The sequence below is a fragment of the Protopterus annectens genome, chromosome 5.part0, assembly GCF_019279795.1.
Source record: "Protopterus annectens isolate FY-2018-M chromosome 5.part0, PAN1.0, whole genome shotgun sequence".
Lineage (NCBI taxonomy): Eukaryota > Metazoa > Chordata > Ceratodontiformes > Protopteridae > Protopterus > Protopterus annectens.
This window is the reverse complement of record NC_056735.1, coordinates 956,797,557-956,817,529: the sequence shown is the minus strand read 5'-3', so window position 1 is coordinate 956,817,529 and position 19,973 is coordinate 956,797,557. Positions and strand designations below refer to the sequence as shown.

General features: G+C 38.4%; 1 protein-coding gene across 1 annotated transcript in view; it reads right to left on the bottom strand.

The window, feature by feature from the left end:
* The window catches only part of LOC122802295, a 1,020,490-nt gene that overhangs the window by 625,276 nt on the left and 375,241 nt on the right, over positions 1-19,973 (bottom strand). Inside the window, exon 6 of the mRNA XM_044071943.1 lies at positions 1,160-1,339. Coding sequence (XP_043927878.1) covers positions 1,160-1,339 — 180 coding nt within the window. The remainder of the gene's footprint in view (positions 1-1,159; positions 1,340-19,973) is intronic.

Sequence of the window (19,973 nt, the reverse complement as noted above, 5' to 3'; positions counted from 1 at the left end):
TGCATGTGTGTGCCTTCTGTGGAAGGTTGGGTGCCAGGCTGGCAACTTGACACCGTAAAACTCCACTGCCAATCATAAGCAGACAGGTGATCCGCTGTGATGACCCCTAACCAGAAAAAGCTGAAAGAAGAAGAAGAATTCAGTTGGGCTCACCAGGACAACCTGCTGTAACATCAATATGCTACTGTGAAAACATGGTTCCACCGGCTTTATGATGCAGAAATATAAAGCACTCACTTTGACCAAGACAATTCAGGATCACTTAGTGACTTGTTGGTGTGGCTGTTTTGTGGAGGAGGAGACAGCCCAACCAGCTGCATGAATGTTTTACTAGCAGAAGAATAATACTTATCAAGCAAAACTCTAAGCTAAAACATCCATTCTTACCAAGTTGTGCACAGTTTCACTGGTGCACTGGAGCAGCATGTGAGTAGGGATGGTATTACAGGAGAACAAAATATTGGGCTGACACACAGATTAGCGCATAACCAAGAAGAAACTCAAGCATGATTTTCTGGATCACGTCCACCTCACCACTCATGTCTTGCCCCTAACCCTCAGGTTACCTAAAATGGCAAACTAGTATTAGGTTAATTTCCATTAGAGATTGAGGTCATGGGGCACAAGCAGCTCAGAGGTGGAACGCGGAACAAATGGGTTATGCAGCAACTGAGGAGATCTGATGGTCCACAGGTGTTGGGAGGTAAAATCACTAAGAAAAAAAAAAATAAGAATATGGTTCTTCTGTGTATATTTGGATGGCGCAGTGGGGCAGTGGTGGCATTGTTGCCTCACAGCAAGAGGTTCTCTGATTTGATTTTCAGCTGGAGTGCCTTCTGTGCGGAGTGTGCATGTCCTCCCTGCATTCGTGTGGGTTTCCTCTGGGTGCTCTGGTTTCCTCCCACATTCAAAGACATACATCTGGAGTGTTTCTCGCCGGGCCTCAGCTGAAAATTGGCTTTGTTCCAAGTCGGACTTTCCTGGTTTACAAATGTTAAATAAATAAATAAATAAATAAATAAACAAATAAAAATATTTTCTCTGCAATATGAAACAATGTATGTTACACATTGTTTTAAATTCAATTCATAAATAATTGTTATACAATGGTTTGCATTCCAAATTACTTATAAGGTTTAGAAATAAAACATACATATACCTTTTTGGGTGTTGAGATATTAGAGCGATCTGAACTGACACTGTGCTTTGATGCAGGGCTACTTGGAATTTGTAGTGGGTCAGGTAATGGACGACCCTCCACTTCTGCCAGCATACATTCCTGATACAAACGGGACTTCAGAAAACGTGTATAGCTGTCAAACTTCATCAGGTTAAAAATCTAAAATAAAATAAAAAAACAGTGCTATTAAATCTGAGAATATGAGGTTTATATGAAACATATAAAGATGCTAACAGAAGATTTGGGAGACCGTCCATCCACATTTCTTCATCTGTCCTAGGAATTCTTAATCTTACTGTTGACCTACAGTCAATTATACTTTCAGGAAATGCACTGCAGGGATCAATCTAAGTAATGGTAATTTAAGATTATAGGTTAGTTTTACAAATAATTGTTTGAATGCAGTTTGAAATGAATCAAACAGCAATTATAAACAATTTCTAAATCTTCTTATTGCATGAAGCAAAGCCTCCTCCAAACCCCCTCACATCATGCATAGGTCTACACCGCAACACTACATCCCTGATCTTAACATAATCAATTATCCACACACTTTACCATTCACATCTCTCTCTCGCTATCTAAGTAGCAGAAATGAGCATGGTTTTCCAAGTGCAGCTTAATCAGTGCCTTGTGTGATGAGAGGATGACTCTAGCTTCTTGAGACCACTCGACTGAACATTTGCATAACTGTGTTTATTTATCTGAATTTTTTTAAAAGGAGTAGAGAATTCAGCCACATAAACCATTTTCAGTCCCTGACTAGAAGTACATGCTCAAAATATATAAACTAATATGTGACAATGGTTATAGAGTACTGTAAAGGGTACAAAAACATTACATAAACATATATGTCTATTTAAACTCTTATTTAGAGAACATGTTAATTTGAAACAACAAAATAGTAGAGAAAAATAACCTTTCATAAAACACTCATCTGCTTTGCACAATCACTACAACAAAAACAAGATATTACTTAACAGGTTTTCCTATTCAATGAATCCTGGCTCAGCAATGCAAACCTACTCCTCAACCTCAAAAAGATGAAACTAATGCTTTTTAATACCAAAAGTCTTATAGAACAAAAACACAAATTCTACATCTTGTAATCTGACAACACAAAAACTGAATGCATACCACAAATGAAGCTACTAAGAGTCTTACTTGACAACGACCTTAAATATGACCAACACCTACTCCAGGCCATGAAAAAGACCCACTGGAAACTAGGATCACTATACAGAGCAAAATGTTTTCTCACACAGTCTGAAAAAAAATCCATAGCCACTGCCTACCAACTTCGATCAGGTCTACATGCATACCCATCTTTACAAATCTCAATACCCCCTTAAAACTAAACATCACACATCACAATGAAATAACCAGATTTGCAGTAAATACCCCACTATAAAACCACCACTGCATAGCCCTTACAAATTTACAATGGCTAGAACTTCCCCACTATCTTACATAACCACAACTCAGGATTGTCCATAACTTAATTAACTTCCCTGAAACATGCCCATCACTGAAAAATGTGCTCTGAGCATACTCCAGTTCTAGACCACTATGGTGAAGCAACAAATCACTCCTCCTCATGTCTAAAACAAGTAACTCAGCTAGAGTTTATCTACACTCATAACCAAGTCACTAAAATTGGAACTTTATCCTGCTGCAAATAAAACAGACAGGCCAACTGACAAGACATATACTTTCAAGTTGCTAATAAAACAATCTCCAAGTAAAAATTGGCTTTGCAACAATTCAACTCCCAGCTAGAAAAACATTTTGGCACACCTGCTGCCTTTTCTCCTAATACTTATTTTTATCCACTTCTCCATTTTTTACTGCACTAGGCAAAATAGATACTCACTTAACCATAGGGAATAACTTTGTTTACACAAATTATATCAATCCCAGGCTCTAAGTTGTCAAGACTCAATTTCTTCTTCTCTCTAATTAGATCAACCACTATCTTACTGTCCACCCTCTGTCCCAGTTTCATCACTCAGTCCCCTCAGCTGTCCAAAACTAATACTCTTTATAACAGTCCAAGTAGCCCCAAACATTCTCACTTTCCTAAGTACTTCACTACTTAATCTTACATGTAACAATATTTTCATATTTTCTCTATCACTAACATATCATACTATATTTCATTATCAACCACCATTCCCCTTTCTAATACTTCCATAGTTAATCTGCCTCTTCTTTTCATTATTTTAACTGCTAGAAATTGCAGGCAATATTACAGAAATTTTGTCAGTGTTGTGTCTGTCTTTGCTATATACAAGTCTGTGTCTATTTCTAATGATTTACCAACTCCTCCTTCTAGAGGTATTAGGGTGGGGAAAAAGAGAAGGATGAAGAAAGAGCAGACTGTTCAAAGATCACTAGTTCTGTCTTTTCCTGAGAAGTCTGAACTGCAACCATCTTGCGTTCCTAAGTATTTCCTTTCCCGATGAAAATGTTGAAAAGCAGATCTTTTCCTACCATTTTTATTAGTAGTGAAAACCTTTTTAGCAGTGAAACAACTTTTAATATTGAGGGCATGCATTAAAAAATAAAATGGAGAGCTGCTACAACAACATTGCTAAATTTGTTACTAGAGCAAACTATTCCTCACACCAGTGTCACTCATTACAATCCCTGAGCTGATTAGAACTCCCACAACACCTAACTTACATACAACTAGCCACAGCACACAAATTCATCTATAATTCCTCCAAATGCCCAGCCCTGGCTTCACTTCTGACTCTTTATCAACCAAACCATTCGCTAAGATCTGAAATTCAAGAGACCTAAACTCCCTGTAAGCCAATACCTTTACTCTTTCACTGTAGCTAAATTCTGGAATGCCCTTTCACCTTCTCTACGGACTATAAATAATGCCCTGTCATTCAAAAAAAATCACTCTACCAACATCTCTCCTCTCATTGGCTATGCCCTTGCACCAGCCCCAATTCCTCAGTCACCTGATTACTAACCTGACTCATCTCTCAGATACCCACACTCTTCTTCACTCTCCCTATTGTGCACTCCCCCTTACAGCACAGTGCGCCTCACCCTGCCTCATATGGTGTGTAAAAATTGTGTAAGTGCAGATTATCATTATCTGTTTGATCTATTGAATACCTGCCAAGCACCCGAGTCTTCTACAAAATGTTGCTATACATTGCCTATGTTACTGTGTCACTTCTGACTCCTACATTATTCTACTGTACATTGTTAAATGTGGTTATTACTCTTGTATATTGTTAAATGCTGTTATTAACTCTCTAAATAATCTCTTAATTATGTACATTGTTTTTTTTTTTTTTTTTTTTTTTGAAGCTTTTCTTCCTGGGTCTCCACTGAAAATGGGCTCATTTTAGCCCAGTGGACTTTCCTGGTTAACAAAAAGCAAATAAATAAATAAATACATTTTAAAATGAAGACCTGTTTAACCATTCTTTTCAAAATTAACGACTGTAACAATCTGCTCACTGACCAAACAAAAACTGCTGTGCTTCTAGAACATTAACCAAGATCAAACAACACTGCAAGACTGCTCTAAACAGAGTTAGTTTTCCCAGGACTACCCCTGCTATAATAAAAGCCTTGAAGAAGCACATACAGCATCATACACATGTTTTAGTGAATGAATGTGTATTTTGCTCTCTGCAGCAATTTTCAATTATTATAGTAACACTTTCCCTAAGAAAAAAATGATCAGTTTCTTGAATGTGTTGAAATAATGTGCCCTTCATAAGAACCCATGTGAGATAAGGTTCTAAATGTATATATTTTAACCATATTTGTGTACTAACCTAGAATCCTTAACAAATAGAAACAGTGTAATAAGAAGAGCTTTTCCAGTCTGATTAGATGGTATTAGAAAAGCAGATGCAAAAAATCTGCCTAGTGAGAAACATACAAATCTAACATAAACAGGGGTAATACTTGGTGCAGGACTGCTAGGCTGCAGGACTTTCCAAATGTAATGCAGAAAAATCATTTGTTTTCTATTCTTTATTATTATTATATTACCATTATTTTGTTTAAAAAAAACTCTGTGTTCCCCTTTCAGGAACTCAGAAATGTGTAGTTCTGATTTCTTTAAAAAAAAAGTCAGCTGACTCATCTGGGCTATTTCGGAAACAGTCCAACTTTTATCTTTACAACTTCTATGGTGAATTAGGCAATTACTTCTCATTATAGGTTCTCCGCCTGTTTTGAGGGTGCAGAAATGACTTTTCATTTCATTTTCAAGCATAGAAGAAAGTGTTTTTTAATTATTTTTTAACTGCTCTATGTGTGACATAACCAGACAGCAATTATATCTTTTAATCTTTTACTTAAGTATATGTATTGGAGGGGTTGCTGTATATCCATATATGCCTTTAGAGCTCCATCACTGCAGAATGTATGCAGGATGTTACCCAGATTTTCAGCCCTTCCTTGAAAATGAAAGCTTTCTGTTTTTCAAGACATAGAATGGATAATCATAGGCCCTTTTGTCTCAGGATCAGGATGGATGGCCAAAGGATATATTATTTCTATAGAATAGGCATGGAGAGCATGTAATCCCATCCTAACTTCATTCACGATACTGGATATAGTTATGGGACCACAATTTTCTTAGAACCACTTCCTTTTTTCTCCGCATGTGACAAACCTCATAATTAAAAACTAGGGATTTTTATGAGAAGAGGGACAGCTTGTTAGGCTGTGTGTGCCCTCTTAGTATTTAATTTGATATTAGAGTCCAGAGGAAAATGATAGGCATTTATTTTTAGAACAAAAAACACCATGTTGTTTGCATTGTTGCCTTATTTTAACTGAAATAAACCAATATTCTTCCTCCTTGCTCTAGTCCCGTAACCATCCATTTTTTCCTTCAGTAGGTGGGTTTAGGCAAGGAGAATTTTAATTTGGATGTGAAATTTGTTACTATGGCCATTTTATATATATTTATTCATTAATTTGATCATAATCAAAAAGATGAGGTGTACACAGTTATACAAGCTGTAACTAATGGGCATATAGATGTGTATAGTGGGTAGGAGGAATCTGCAGAGAGTGGATGACATACTTCTGACAATAAGCTGAAGAGTGTGTGTGTGTGTGTGTGTGTGTGTGTGTGTGTGTGTGTGTGTGTGTGTGTGTGTGTGTGTGTGTGTGTGTGAGTCTGTGTCTTTGTATGAATACATATAAGGAAGTTAAAATAGGTTGCACTGAATGGGTCTGAAAGCAATGACCTGAAATAAATTACTACAGCCATTTTATGTACTTATTTATTCCTTTCATTGCAATCAAACATATGAGATGCACATTGTCATATCACACAAAGTGCCTATAAATGATGGGCATTATCTTTGAGTTTGTGTCTATGTGTCTGTGCATATGCAGTGGGTTTCAATGTAGAATTCTGACAGCAGCAAGCTGCAGTTCATTACTGTGGTTATTATTTGTGCATTCATTCTCTTGATCACAATCAGACAATTTAAGTATACACAGTCATGCAATTGGCTGCAACTGATAGGCACACCTGTTTTTTTGCAGGGGTACAAATAAATGTGTCCAAAGCAAATATTATTTTTATATATTTTACTGCTATAAAATATCTGAGGTACATACAGTCAACAAAATGGCTATAAATGATAGGTACTGAGTATGACACTAACTGAACCTGCAGCCACCTGCCATTTTATCAGTTAAAAAGTCATTATTCTGTATTTGCAGGACAAATATGTACTTATGTGAAGCTAGTTGTAATACTTTAAAGTAGTGGCTGTTAGAGTGATTGATCCTGCTGCAAATTGTCCACGTTACACCATCATTATTCTGGCATTGTAGGACTAGTGTGAGTTTGACTGACGTAAGATGTAATAATACATTATCACTGTGGTCATTATAATACATTATTACTGAGGCTATTATTTTTTCACAGTCAGACATCTGAGGTATGCACAGCCAATAGTGTGGCTATGAATCCAGGTTATGGTGGTGTTTGTGGATGATAGTGACTGACTCTCCTGCCGTTTGCTCAAGCAGTCATTATTTTGGCTTTGTGGGACTAATTTATAGTTGCATGAAGACAGATGGAATACTATACTGTAGTTACTATGTGAAACAAAGTTTAAATGCATTATTTTGCCTATTATTTTTATCACAATTAAGACAACTGAGGTGTGCACAGTCAACAAACTGGTTAGAATGAGTGGCTATGGAGGTAGACTGTAGATGAAATTAACTAACTGCAGATGTCTAAGCAGAGTTAAACAGTCACTGACTTGCCGTAATATATCCCTGCCCCATTTCAGTTAAACCCACAGATTCAGTTTCTTCCTGCAACCCCCTCCTACTTTTAAATCACCAGCTAACAATGGATATAAAAGAAACGTGCACATGCTGTCAGTCTTTTTGTTGTCTCTGTTGTTGTTGTCACTGCCGGAGACTGCAAAGCTAGACAGTGTTTTTCTTTTACAACTTCATTAAAAATATAGCAAAGTGATGGTACTGTGTACTTTTTCTGTCTTATAATTATAGACTTACTTTTCAGAAGAAGCTGGATTCCCTGTTGGTCAACTAAAAATGTTATCATAAAATCTAACATTTCACCAAAGGAAGAAGTCCTGTTACTGGAATGGCAACAACAAAGAAAATAAATGTACAGCATATAAAAAATTATCTTCTTCACCAGACATATTTAGGAGAAGGAGAGTGCCTTGTTTGTGCTTCAGTCACATCACAAAATGACACTGGCCCAATGAAGGTACCAATACAGGTCCCTGCTGTTTCAGTGCACCTTCTTGCACTCTACTGAATTCTTACTCTGAAAAGGCAATATACCCCAATATGGTCAGTAAAAACCCAAAGGATAAGAATGAAGTAGCCCTAGCCTGATGAAACACTGATGGAAAGCTAGACTTATCCCCCACCCCCCACACACAGAAGCCCCTACATCTGGCACAATCATGAAGTAGGGATCCCATTTAGTGTGTCAGGTTCTCAGCTTATTTGGTGGTTTGTGTGTGAGTGAAAGTGAAGAAATGTGAGGTTATTGTATGCACTTGGTTGTGGTATTTGATATGTATGTGATGTTGAGTATACTTGTAAGGTACTGTTGGGTTTGCTAAGTATGTAATGTTGGATACATTTAAGTAGCTGTAGAGAGTTTGGTATAAATATGTACGAGTGTGTATGTGTACGTATGTTGCATGTTGTGAATGGCTGTGGTGCAGTGATGCCCTAAAAGGTATATGCTCTTTGCTCCTTGTTTTGAGATTATGAAGTTACTATATATAAATTAGGGGAACCCCCACACAGGAAGTGCAGGGGGGGTTGCCCCCTTCAAAAATTGCTGTGTGAGAGGGAAAGTGCACTAGGGGAGTGCGTGTGAAGTGCTACATGATGTCTGAGGATTTGACTGTGATGCCTGAGTGTGTGCATGTGGGGTTTACTAGCGCGCGCGCATGTGTGTGTGTGTGTGTGTGTGTGTGTGTGTGTGTGTGTGTGTGTGTGTGTGTGTGTGTGTGTTTCAGTAAGTGGTTATCTACTGAGTGTGCCAAATTAGTGACTGTATATGTGATGGCTCACTTTTTTAAGATCACTTGTGCTGTAATTGTTCTATTAGATGCTTTAATGTGTGCTCCACAAGGTATGGTAGTGCAACTACTGATAAAGGTGTTGGTAAGGTCTTTGAGGAGAATGTTTGGCATTTCTGAGAAACAACTTCAAACATCAATTCTTAAATTACTTATTAGTACCCTCCCCTCAAAGTTAGAGCTGGAACAGGTAGGCTTATATGTTGATGCTCCTTTAAAAAAAATCACCTTTGCTGTTCACCACCTTGTCATTTATTTCCTCTTTGTTAACAGACTATTTGATCTTCATTTCTAATAGATTTCTAACAAGTAAAGAGGAATAAAGATAAAAAGTTCCTTCATCTTCACATCTAACAAAAACAAGCAATAAAGATAAATATGAAAAACAATCTGAAGTATTCAAGTGAAATAATTGCAGTGCTGATGAAAATTGTGGTTGGGAAAGAAGACAACTAAGATGGATAAACCACAGTGACCTTCTCTGACTATCACTTGTATCCATTTTGATTTGCATTCATGTTGGACAACTTCTAGAATGCTGCTGCTGCCATGGTCACTTTGTAATTACTGCATTACATAGTTCCTAGTTTGAACAGAATAAGAATGAGAATGAGTTAAGGAGAGTTAAAAAGTTCTCAAGGTGAAAATTTCTGAAACAGCAAATGGGTAAAGACTCTTGGTGCTGCACTGGTATCAGCAGTATGGACTAGTACTGTGTTATGCCTCACAGTTTTGTGCAAGTGTTAGAGTAATGTGTAACCCAGCAGAAGCCAGAAGCCATGTTGCAGATGTAAATCTGAATGTGCTAGTTCAAAAAGTCCTGCAAAATATAGTAGAAATTAGAAAAAAACATGACAAACTGCTGCAGGTGTATCCAATTTCATAGAATCTACACAAGGAAGCTCTGCATCACCATGATGCCAGTTTACCTATCAGCAGTCTTTCAACAGCACCAGATCAGTTCTGATTACTGTAGCAGCCATTGTGGTGCACGCACACAGGATAATTCTGATGGATCTATTGAAACCAGGTCAGCTGGGGCACCTAACTTGTAGACTGCTTGCATTTAAAGATAAAAATGTAATAGAGCACTTCGTACAGGATTACTCTTAGCCATTTAACAGAAGGAAGAAAATCATACTAACTACCCATGATTTTAGAAACAATGGGTTTCATACATAGTTGGGTTTCCTTGAAATACTAAGAAGAAATTTACGATGCAATGCATTCACCTGATGAAGTAGAGACTATCAAAGACAACTTCTCAGGTATTTCCCTGAAATGGAAGGGATGCTGTGGTGGGAAGAAGGCAGGTTTGCCGAAACCAGTCTGATGGTGTGTGCATTTTTGGTGTTGCCACAATAAATATATGGTTTTCTTACTCCTTGGGTGCTGCCCTCCTTTTCTGAAGTGGATTTTAAACCTATGTCCCATGTGGTTCAGGTTGGTGGCAGGTCAGGGGAATGCAAAACATCCTATGGTACCAACTGAAAAGAGTAGAAGTTGTTCACAGATGCCCTGTTCAAATTTTCTCTAGTAATATAAATACAACTATGGGTCAACCCTGAAAAGAGGCCACAAGTCCCCAGGCACCCACCACCCCCTGCTAATTAAATATACCAACTCCAAGATCACACTACAGTGAGGAAAATGGTAAATTTCCCATGCCGTCCTGTACGGCGATCTCGACTGAGAACGTTCGAAGTTTCAAAACTTTGATCATATGGTCCTTGGCCATGTGATGTTCAAAGTTTTGAAACTTTGATCATCTCTAGGGGACCCAGTTAAAGATGTGGATGCAAGGCAACAGGTGGCCCACTAGAATTAACACTGGAACCTGATGGCTGATCCTGTAAATAGATGTCCTTAATCTGCTTTTTTTTTTTTTTTATTTAAAGAAAATTGTGTGGTGGATAAAATAATAAACCATTTACTGGTATCATCTGATTGTTTTCCTTTGCAATTTGCACTGTGTAATGTGTTCTTAACATGTTATTATGTTGGCATTTGCTGAGGCAGGCATGCCTTTTCTTCCAAGAATGTACTCTATGTTAATAAATATTAACTGTTACAAACATACAGTGACAAATGTATTTGTTCCAACAAATATCTATTGTCTTTCTGAAGCTGTTGGTTATGCTCAGTGTGCATCCGGCACTATCTGCATATCACTACTTCTCATACCAGTGTTAAGTTGCATGTGGATGGAGTGTGCCTGAAGACTAAGACAGAGGAATGAGGTTTTGTACAGAGTATAGAGGGGGCATCTGAGCACAATATAGTGCTAATGCTGAAAGACTAATGTTATTACTGGTATGGTTGACCATGTATACAAGAACAGGAAAGGGGTGTATGTACCCCAACAGTGTGATACATGTGTTCTAAAGGATCAGGTTTGTATGTGTGTGACAGTGTGTGTGTGACAGTGTGTGTGTGTGTGTGTGTGTGTGTGTGTGTGTGTGTGTGTGTGTGTGTGTTGGGAGTGCAGTAGGATTCTCAATTTCATTATTCACTCTATGCTGGAATATAAGAGGGTCAATTAAATTTTATTAAGTGGAGGATACATTGCGATATTTTGAATAAATGGAAAATACATCTGGAGCTGTTACAAGAAAAACATTAAATGCATTAGAGACAATGACATTTATCAATAAAGGGAAAGGATGGTGGCTTAGCAGTACTAACAGTTCAAAGGGGGATAATAACTACTGCATGTACTATTGCAATGTCATAAGCAATATGAACTGCTGTGCTCAGTAGGGTAGATGGGTGGTTAGCAGATCTGAAAGCCAAGAAAGTGTTACAGTGCTCTGAAATATCTATGCTAATGATCGCAAGTGTGTGTTTCTGTGTGTGTGTGGGAGGGGGTACAAAATGCCTGCAAATAAGCTTTGTCAGTCTCATAAAAGTCTTCCAGGATGCATAGATTCTAATAAGACATTGAAAGTTAAGGACAGATTGGAGGCAACGAGGCAAATTCTTGTGTAGTGTTGACTATGTATAAGCCTACTTGCTGGGCGCTAGGGATCCTGTCTTAGTAATTATGAGAAACTACTTCTACCCTTTAGGATCACTCTGTCCTCGTATGTGGCCTGTTTCTTACTCCATGTAGAGATGAAAGAAAACTTTGTCAGCTGGATAACTTACTGCTGAAGGAAGAAAACCTAATAAACATGCTGAGAGAGTTAGGAAAGGCTGTTGGGCTGCTCTGCATGGTAAAGAATGAAGGTTGGGGGGCTAAGGTCTGAATAAGGAGAAAGTCACAGACAGTTGGCTATCAGAGGCCAAGATCTACCAGACCATACATGCACTCACATCACTTGACTACAGATACCAGTAGGATTCAATCATAATCCATGTTGATGTAAATTACCACAGATGTACCTCCTTGGACTGTGCAAAGAGAAAAATTATGGAGATCTCTGACTATGTGCTCCAGGCTGGTATGAGCCTATCATTGGGCAGTGTTCTACTTTCACCAAAGATTATGCTACAATTTGAAAAGATAATTGACTAATAATTGGCTTAGTTTCTGGTGTCATTCCAAGGAGGTTCAACATTTGTAAGCATGGGAGGATATGGCTGAAAGACCACATTGCTTTGTCAAGGATGGACTGCACCTGTCCCCTCTAGGCTTCAAATACTGGCTAAAACACTATCCTTCCCCATAGTGCCTTTTTAGGCAATGCCAGACTGACAAATCTTCCAACATAGTGACTTTCCAAGATAGCTACAAAATGGTCAACAGCTTAACTTCAGCTCTCCCAGTGTGAAAAGAGAAACTGAAACACAGGGGCAAGGAACTCATCACTTTTAGTAAATTCAGTTATTGGCAGGTGAGTACACTGTGCAGATGCCAACAAAGAAAAAAAAATAGGAGAACCTGAAAAAGTCAGACAGAAAAGGTGAAGAGAAAATGTGGACTGGGAAGAATCCTGCAGCTGTTCAGAAAAAATCAGTTTAAACTCCAGCTTTGGTGCAAGACATGGCTTCCAGTAATCTACAGGAAAAAATAAGTCAGATGTGCTCAGAGCAGACTATAAAAAATGAAACACTAAAGGAGTAAAGCATTTAAAATAAAAAAGGCTAGAAATTGGAAGAAGCTTTAAACAGATATTCAGATGAGATGATAAAACTGCAAAAATCAGAGGTCGAAATGAAGAAAAGGCTGGTGGAGTATAAGACTAGTCAAGAAGAGATGTTTCAAAAAATGGTAGAATTAGAGGACAGAGTGCACAGGGAAAATTGGAGATTTTATGCTGTACCAGATAAACTAAAAGAAACAGACTGTATTAATTTTATGAAGGCACAAATAAGCACTTGGACTGGTAATTCCACAGTAGGAACTGTTAATAAAGGGCACACCATATGTATGCTTCAAATCTGGCCATAAGAAAGCAGCCAAGACCTTTATTAGTAAAGATGCAAAAATACCAGAAGAAAGAGTTGATCCTAGCAAAACTGTGGCAAAAGGGCAAAGTATTAAAAATTGGGGGCATCAGAGTATTTGTGGACAATGATTATTCACTGTACACCAGGCAGAAGAGAAACAAATTTATTCCAGCAATAAGGGAATGTTGACAGGAAGGTGTGAAAGTCAAGCTGCTATATCCAGCTGTCTTCAGAATATTTTTTCCTGGAGGATCAAAGTCATGTCTGCATGCAGAACAGGCTAGGGAGAAAATACAAAAGTTTGTCCAACAAAAAAGTGAGCTGTCAAGCAGAAGGGGAGTTGTCCAACAAAAAGTGAGTCATCAAGCAGAAGAGGACTCTGCTTCTCATTCCTGGGATAATAAAACACACAGAGAGACTTTGCGTGTGAAATCTTTTCCACTGTTTCAAAGCAAAATGCTTGAGAGATAGTGAAAAGCACAGGAGTTGACCAGAAGAACTGGGAGTACCTTAGAATTGAACCAGAAACTGGAGTTGGGAAATAGAGAAGATCATGAAGACCAGCAAAATGGAAATTAGTAAATAAATGTGAGACTGCAAAGCATCATTCTGATTTGTGAAATACAGCTATATAAGAAAAAGTGGAAAGAGTAAACTTTTGTTGACTTTGTTAAATTTCATTTCATTAATGTTTAGAAGGACACTGATGGGAGGGAAGATGATAAAAGTTAATAGTAAGTAAAACAATTTCTGTTCTTAACAGTATTTCTGTGAAACGTTCACAATATAAATTGCACGTTTCATAGTAAGGTGTTTTCAATTGTGTGATAAAGTTACTACAATAAACAGATTTTTTTCCCTTTTTCTTCTCTCTTTCATTCTTCTTTTTTGGTATTAAGAAATATAGGCAGTGCAGTGCAAAAACAGAAAAGGTGGGACAAAAGCATGTTTAAGATAACAGGGTGTAATCTTTGTATGCTGAGGTGGTGGATGGGGTGCAAAAGCACATAGATCATAATATCTGTAAAGGTAATATGTTGTCTCTTTTGCATACGTGAATTTCTGGATTAAGACCCTTGGCTTAATCTAAATAAGTTTTAAGTGGAAACAAGTAAATATGAGAACACTGAATATAATGAAAAGTTCCCCTTTGCCAGTAAATGTTTCAGCTTATCTTTCAGGCTGCAGTAGAGGGCTACATTTTTTTCCTCTTATGTTTCCATGGAAGGAAGCTGATAACAGGACAATAAAAGTCACTGGTTTCTTCAAGGCTAAAAGTTAATGTTTTATGTAAGTTGCTTTTCCAATAAGATTTCAAATCTACATAAACTAAAGTACTGTGGTAATTCCCTGCTGGGTGAAGAAAGTAAACCAATATTTTTTTTGTTTGTGACTTGCTGACAGAGCTGCTTCCTGTTTTATCTGCTCTATTTTCTTTTCTGTTTTAAGAAATCTGCTTGGCCTGGCGATTTTGTTCAGTGTGAGAAACAGCCACTTAAAACTATCTAGGCTGCACATTTCACATATTTTTTTTTGTTGGTTAAAGCAATTTTGACTGCATTTTTTTAAACTGTACTTTAACTACAGTGGATATAAAAAGTGTACACACCCCTGTTAAAATGTCAGGTTTTTGCGATATAAAAAAATGAGACCACAATAAATCATTTAAAAACTTTTCCCACCTTTAATGTGACCTATAACCTGCACAATTCAATTGAAAAACAAATTTATTAGGGGAAAAATATAAAAAATAAAAAATGTACAATAAGCTGGTTGGATTTTTATTTTATATTGATTTACTTTATTTTACATTTCTTGACGAGGAAAGTCCAACTGGATACATGTCCATTTTCAGTGGAGGCCCGAGGAGAAAAGCTCCACAAATTAAGTAACATAGCATGCAAATAACATTGGTAAATGCAAGATATAAAACAGGTTACACAGTTATGAAGTTTAAAAAGACAAACACTACAAACAGATTACAGTAGTTCCAATTATCACATTGTTTGAGACAAACATAAGTACGAGGAGGTTAGGTGAGATGTTAGGGTTCAGTTTTTGACTAGTAGTAGAGTTCTAGGTTGGGAAGAGAATAGTTTTGAACTGTCTGGGTAGATATAAGGAGGTGGGACACCATAGGTAGGAGTCACTATTCTGCATCAAGCGAAGATGTGACAGGGAGTAAAAGAATGGGGAAGGGGTGGGAGTGGGAGGTCAGCCCGGGGGAGGGCAGGAACATATCCATGAGAGTTTTAGGTGTTCTTTGAGTCGTTTTTTGGAATGAAACCTTTGAGTCAGCAGAGGTAATGGCAGAAGGTAAGGAGTTCCACATTTTGCCTATGTAATTTTGGAAGCGGGAGTCACCTGCTGTGTTATTGCTTTTGCTTATTTTGTCAAGTCTTTTATCCCTAGAGTGAAGTTGTCTGGGATTGGTTTGTAGGTTGGACAGTGCTGGGGTTTTATCTGGAAGCAGTAGGAGTTTCTGGGCAAAGGAAAGCTGATGGAATGACAGGAGATTATGGAACTCAAGCTAGTTAAGTTGATATAGAGAGTGATAGTGGTGGGCTCGGTAGGGGACACTGGTGGCAAATTTGGCTATTTGACTGTAGCAGATGTTGAGTTTGGCAATTTCAGTTCTGGGTAGGTTGGTGAAGATGGGTGCAGCATAGAATAGTATGGAGAGTAGGTGAGTTTGAGCTATGGTTATTCTGGCAGTTTCAGTTAGAAATAGTTTATTTCTGTAAAGACTGCTGAATTTTTGTGGATGTTTTTATGGTTTGATTTATATGTAGACCGAATTTGAGGTTGTTATCAATGGCAACCCATAGTAATTTAGCATGAGTGTCTAGAGAGATGATAGTTCTACCTCTGTACACAATATTAAATGATTTGAGCATTGTGGTGGATTTGTTTGGTTTGAATAGCAGCACTTTGGTCTTTTTGGGATTTCGTACTAGGTTTTTGTTAAGAAACCAGGTTTCGTTAGATTGGAAGGCTTTTTGGGTGATAGAGAGGAGTTCATGAGGATCATTGGCTGAGCAAATGACTGTTGAGTTGTCTGCATATTGTATGACAGTTGCATCTAGGCAGATGATGTAGAGATTATTAATGAAAATGGAGAACAGAATGGGGTCCTAGAATGGACCTTTGTGGGACTCCACTAGTAATGGATTGCAACGAGGATAGATTGTTGTCCCATTGAACTGCTTGTTGCCTTCCTTGTAAGCAGGTCTGAAACCAGGCTAATGCATGATTACTAAGGCCCAGATCAGTGAGGGAGTGGAGTAGTTTAGGTTGCTTGACCATGTCAAAGGCTTTTGACAGGTCCAAGTAAATGGCAGATGTTAGTTTGCCTAAGTGTCTGTTTTGGTTGATGTGGTCTGTGAAAGACAGAAGGGCTGTGGTTGTACTAGGGTGGGGTGGAATCCATGTTGGGTGGGAGAGAGAAGTTGGTTATTAAGTAGATATGGCATATGTTGGTGGTGTATGCATTTTTCAAGTATTTTTGCTAGTGGGGACATGATAGCAATTGGGCGATAGTTGGAGAGGTCAGTGGATGTACCACCTTTGTGTAAAGGGATGATGTAGGAGGTTTTCCAGATTAGTGGGGTGGTATATTTGGATATGGATCTGTTAAGGAGGATAGAGATTGGGTAGGCAAGTTCATTAGCTGCCAAATGTAGGTATTCTGCAAGGATGTAGTCAGCTGCTAGGGTGGTAGGTTTAAGTTTTGTTAGTAATCTTTTGCCTTACTGGTGGGGATGGTTTAGAATAGGAAGGTTGTTTGGGGTCTAACTACAGGTTCGGGGAAATTGGTGGTGGTAGTAGTGGGTTGGTTTTGAACTAATTTGGAGATGGTTTCTATGAAATATTTGTTGAATGAGTCAGGTATATCTGTGATTTTGGTTGTGGAGGTTGGAAATGGGGTGGAGCGTTTGTCAGGGTGGAGTAGTTTATTTATTCCTGCCCAGAAACTTTTTGGGGTTGTTTTGATACCTGTTTTGCAGTTGTAGGAAATAATTATTTTTATCCAGGAGAATAGTTTTTTTTGTTTTGTTTCTATGTTTTTGGAATTGTTCCCTATTTGCTAGTGTTTTAGTGGCTCTCCATACTGACCGGGCTCTATTCCTTTGTGCTATCTTATTTTTAGTCTCTTTGGTGATCAAGGGGGCTCTTTTATTTTGAGTTTAGTGGTATGAGCTGGGGCATTATCATTTAAGATTTTTAGGAAAGTATTGCTGAATTGGGTTACTGCTTGTTCTAGGAGTAGTACTTTTAGTATGTTCCAGTAATGGTGTTTTAGTTCTAGTTTGAAGTTGTATGGGTCAAAGTTATTTTTGTACTGGGCAATTTGTAATAGGGAGGAAGAGATGGTTTGGGTTTTGTATTTTAGTAAGAAGGTGGGTTGGTGGTTGCTAAGGGTGTCTAGAAGGACTCCTGCATGGTATACAGTGTTGGTCTTATTTATCACTATTCGGTCCAAGAGACATTCTTTGGTTTTACTGTTTCCTAGACTAGTGCTAGACTGAATGATTTGTGAGAAGCTGTAAAGATTAATATGGGTGGTGGGGTCAGTAGTTGAGCATGTGTTCCAGTCAATATTGAAGTCACCTAGGATGATGGTTTCTTGGGGTAGATTTTGAATTACCTAGTGTAGGAGGGCTTCTAGGGAGGGAATATTGTTACCTGGTGGTATGTAACAAGTGATAATACTGACTGATTTTTTTGTCACCACGTTTGAGTTTGCTAGGAGAAGTTCAGAATTATTGATGGGAGGAATTTGAGGATTGATAGTGACAATTTGTAGGTTGTTTTTGTAAATTAATTATAGGTTCACAGGTTCATACTAGGCTATCTGCCCTAGGGCATTTATAAGCCTAGCCAGAGTGTGTTTGGCTTTCGCCACCCATTTTAAATTAATTTTGCTATGCCCTTTTTCGAGGTTAGTATACTGTGCCTCTGTCTAACAGTGACACAGAAGTGATACCCAGGGTAAACCTACGATCTCCCATCCACTCATCAAAATTCCTCTTGAAGAGAGTCAATGAGGGACTCTGCCTAACCTGGACTGGGGTTTTATTCCAGAGTGAAGGGAGCCTCTGGGTTATGAATCTGTCCCTCCAGCATGTCCTATTTATTTCAGTGCTGAGGTTCAAGTCTCTCGAGCGCGAATGCTACCCCTCCCCCCTTTTTGGACAGTGTTGTGGTGTAGTACATTGTATCCTGTTGGGAGGAACTCATTGTCAGGTGTAGTGAGTTTTAGCCAGGTTTCAGTCAATGATAATATATCAGGGGAGTAGGTGGATAGCAAAGCATGGAGTAGGTGTAGTTTGTTATTGATGCTATGGATATTTAAACTTAGTAGTAAAACACTATTTTTTGGTCTAGTCATGGGAATGTGGTTGGGTGTGGGACATGGCTTAGATGTGGAGTTTATACAAGAGCTTGGCCCTGGGTTGGGGTGTATGTCACCGGCTAGAATTAGTTGATGGCATATATTATGGTGTAAGAGCTTGAACAGTTTAGTTAGGGTGACTATGTACTTATTTGTGGTAAGAGATTTGGGAGAGCTTGGGAGAATTCTTCCTGAGATGGGTGGAAGAGTGATGTGGCGATATGTGCAGGCTGTAGTGCTGGGTGGGAGGTGTGTGGTTGTGTGGTTGGAAGTATGCTTTGTTGGAGGTGTACAGGTAAAATTGAGTACAGTGTGATAAGAGGTAAGGTAGTTTGCTGATGCTAGCATAAGAAAGATGGTGAGATTGAATGTATGGATTGTGGCTGGCCTGTGATAATGGGGGGGGGGGTCATTTTTATGGGAGGGAGTATGTGGGTGGGAAGATGTAAGAATTGGTGGAGAGTTTAGGTATAAATCTATAGGTAGTGGGGGCGTGTGGGAAATGGGGCAGGGTAAGGGAGCGGAGAGAGCCTGAGCAGTAGCGAGGGCAAACAGAGCAGGGTAGCACTGAGAACAACAGATCTGAAAAAGCTGTATGTGAAAGGGCTTGCTCTTTTTTATCTGACTTTTACATGGAATTTGTTTGCTGCAATTTTTATCATCATTTTTATTAAAGCCGTGTCTTCAGTTGTGGTTGTCCAGTTGGTATATGTATTTTCTGAAGTTTGGTTTTCACCTGGACATTCAGTACGCACTGGTTATTTTCTTGTTTGCATTGTGGATTGTTTTCCAGTGCTTACACATGGCTGATGATACAATAACTATGCTGTCTGCTGATGTAACTCAAGAAGTTAAGGAGCGTATGAAAGAAAAATGGACTGCTATTATTAAACAACATAAGAATCCACTCCTTGGAATGGCTTATCAACAAGATGTTTCCTCTACAATAAGACAAGACACCTGTGAGTTTGAAACTTTCTCTATGAGTGTTAAAGATCTAGAGAATTATTTATTTAAATTAAAACATCTCACATGGCAGCGATTACACCTTGAAGCATGCCTACATTACCGGGTTATACCCAGGGGTATGCAGGTGTTGTGCATGCTGACCGGTGGGAATGCTCACCCGGATTTACTTAAAAAGTGGCAACAATTTAATATAGACTGTAGTTTTAACTACATCAGACTGATGATAGATTATTTCAAACCCTTGGAAGAACAGCTATTGTTGAGTATTGAGCAAGAAGAGCACAATAATCGTGTACTTATGTTCTGTGGTGACATTTATAATAACCGTGTTGAGAATCTTTATTCTAACATTACGCTATAGGAAATAAGGTTAAAGCAGACTAAACAACAGAAGTTGCAGAGAGATCTGCAAGACTTCCAACTGGGGCATGTGTTTGTTTGGCCAAGG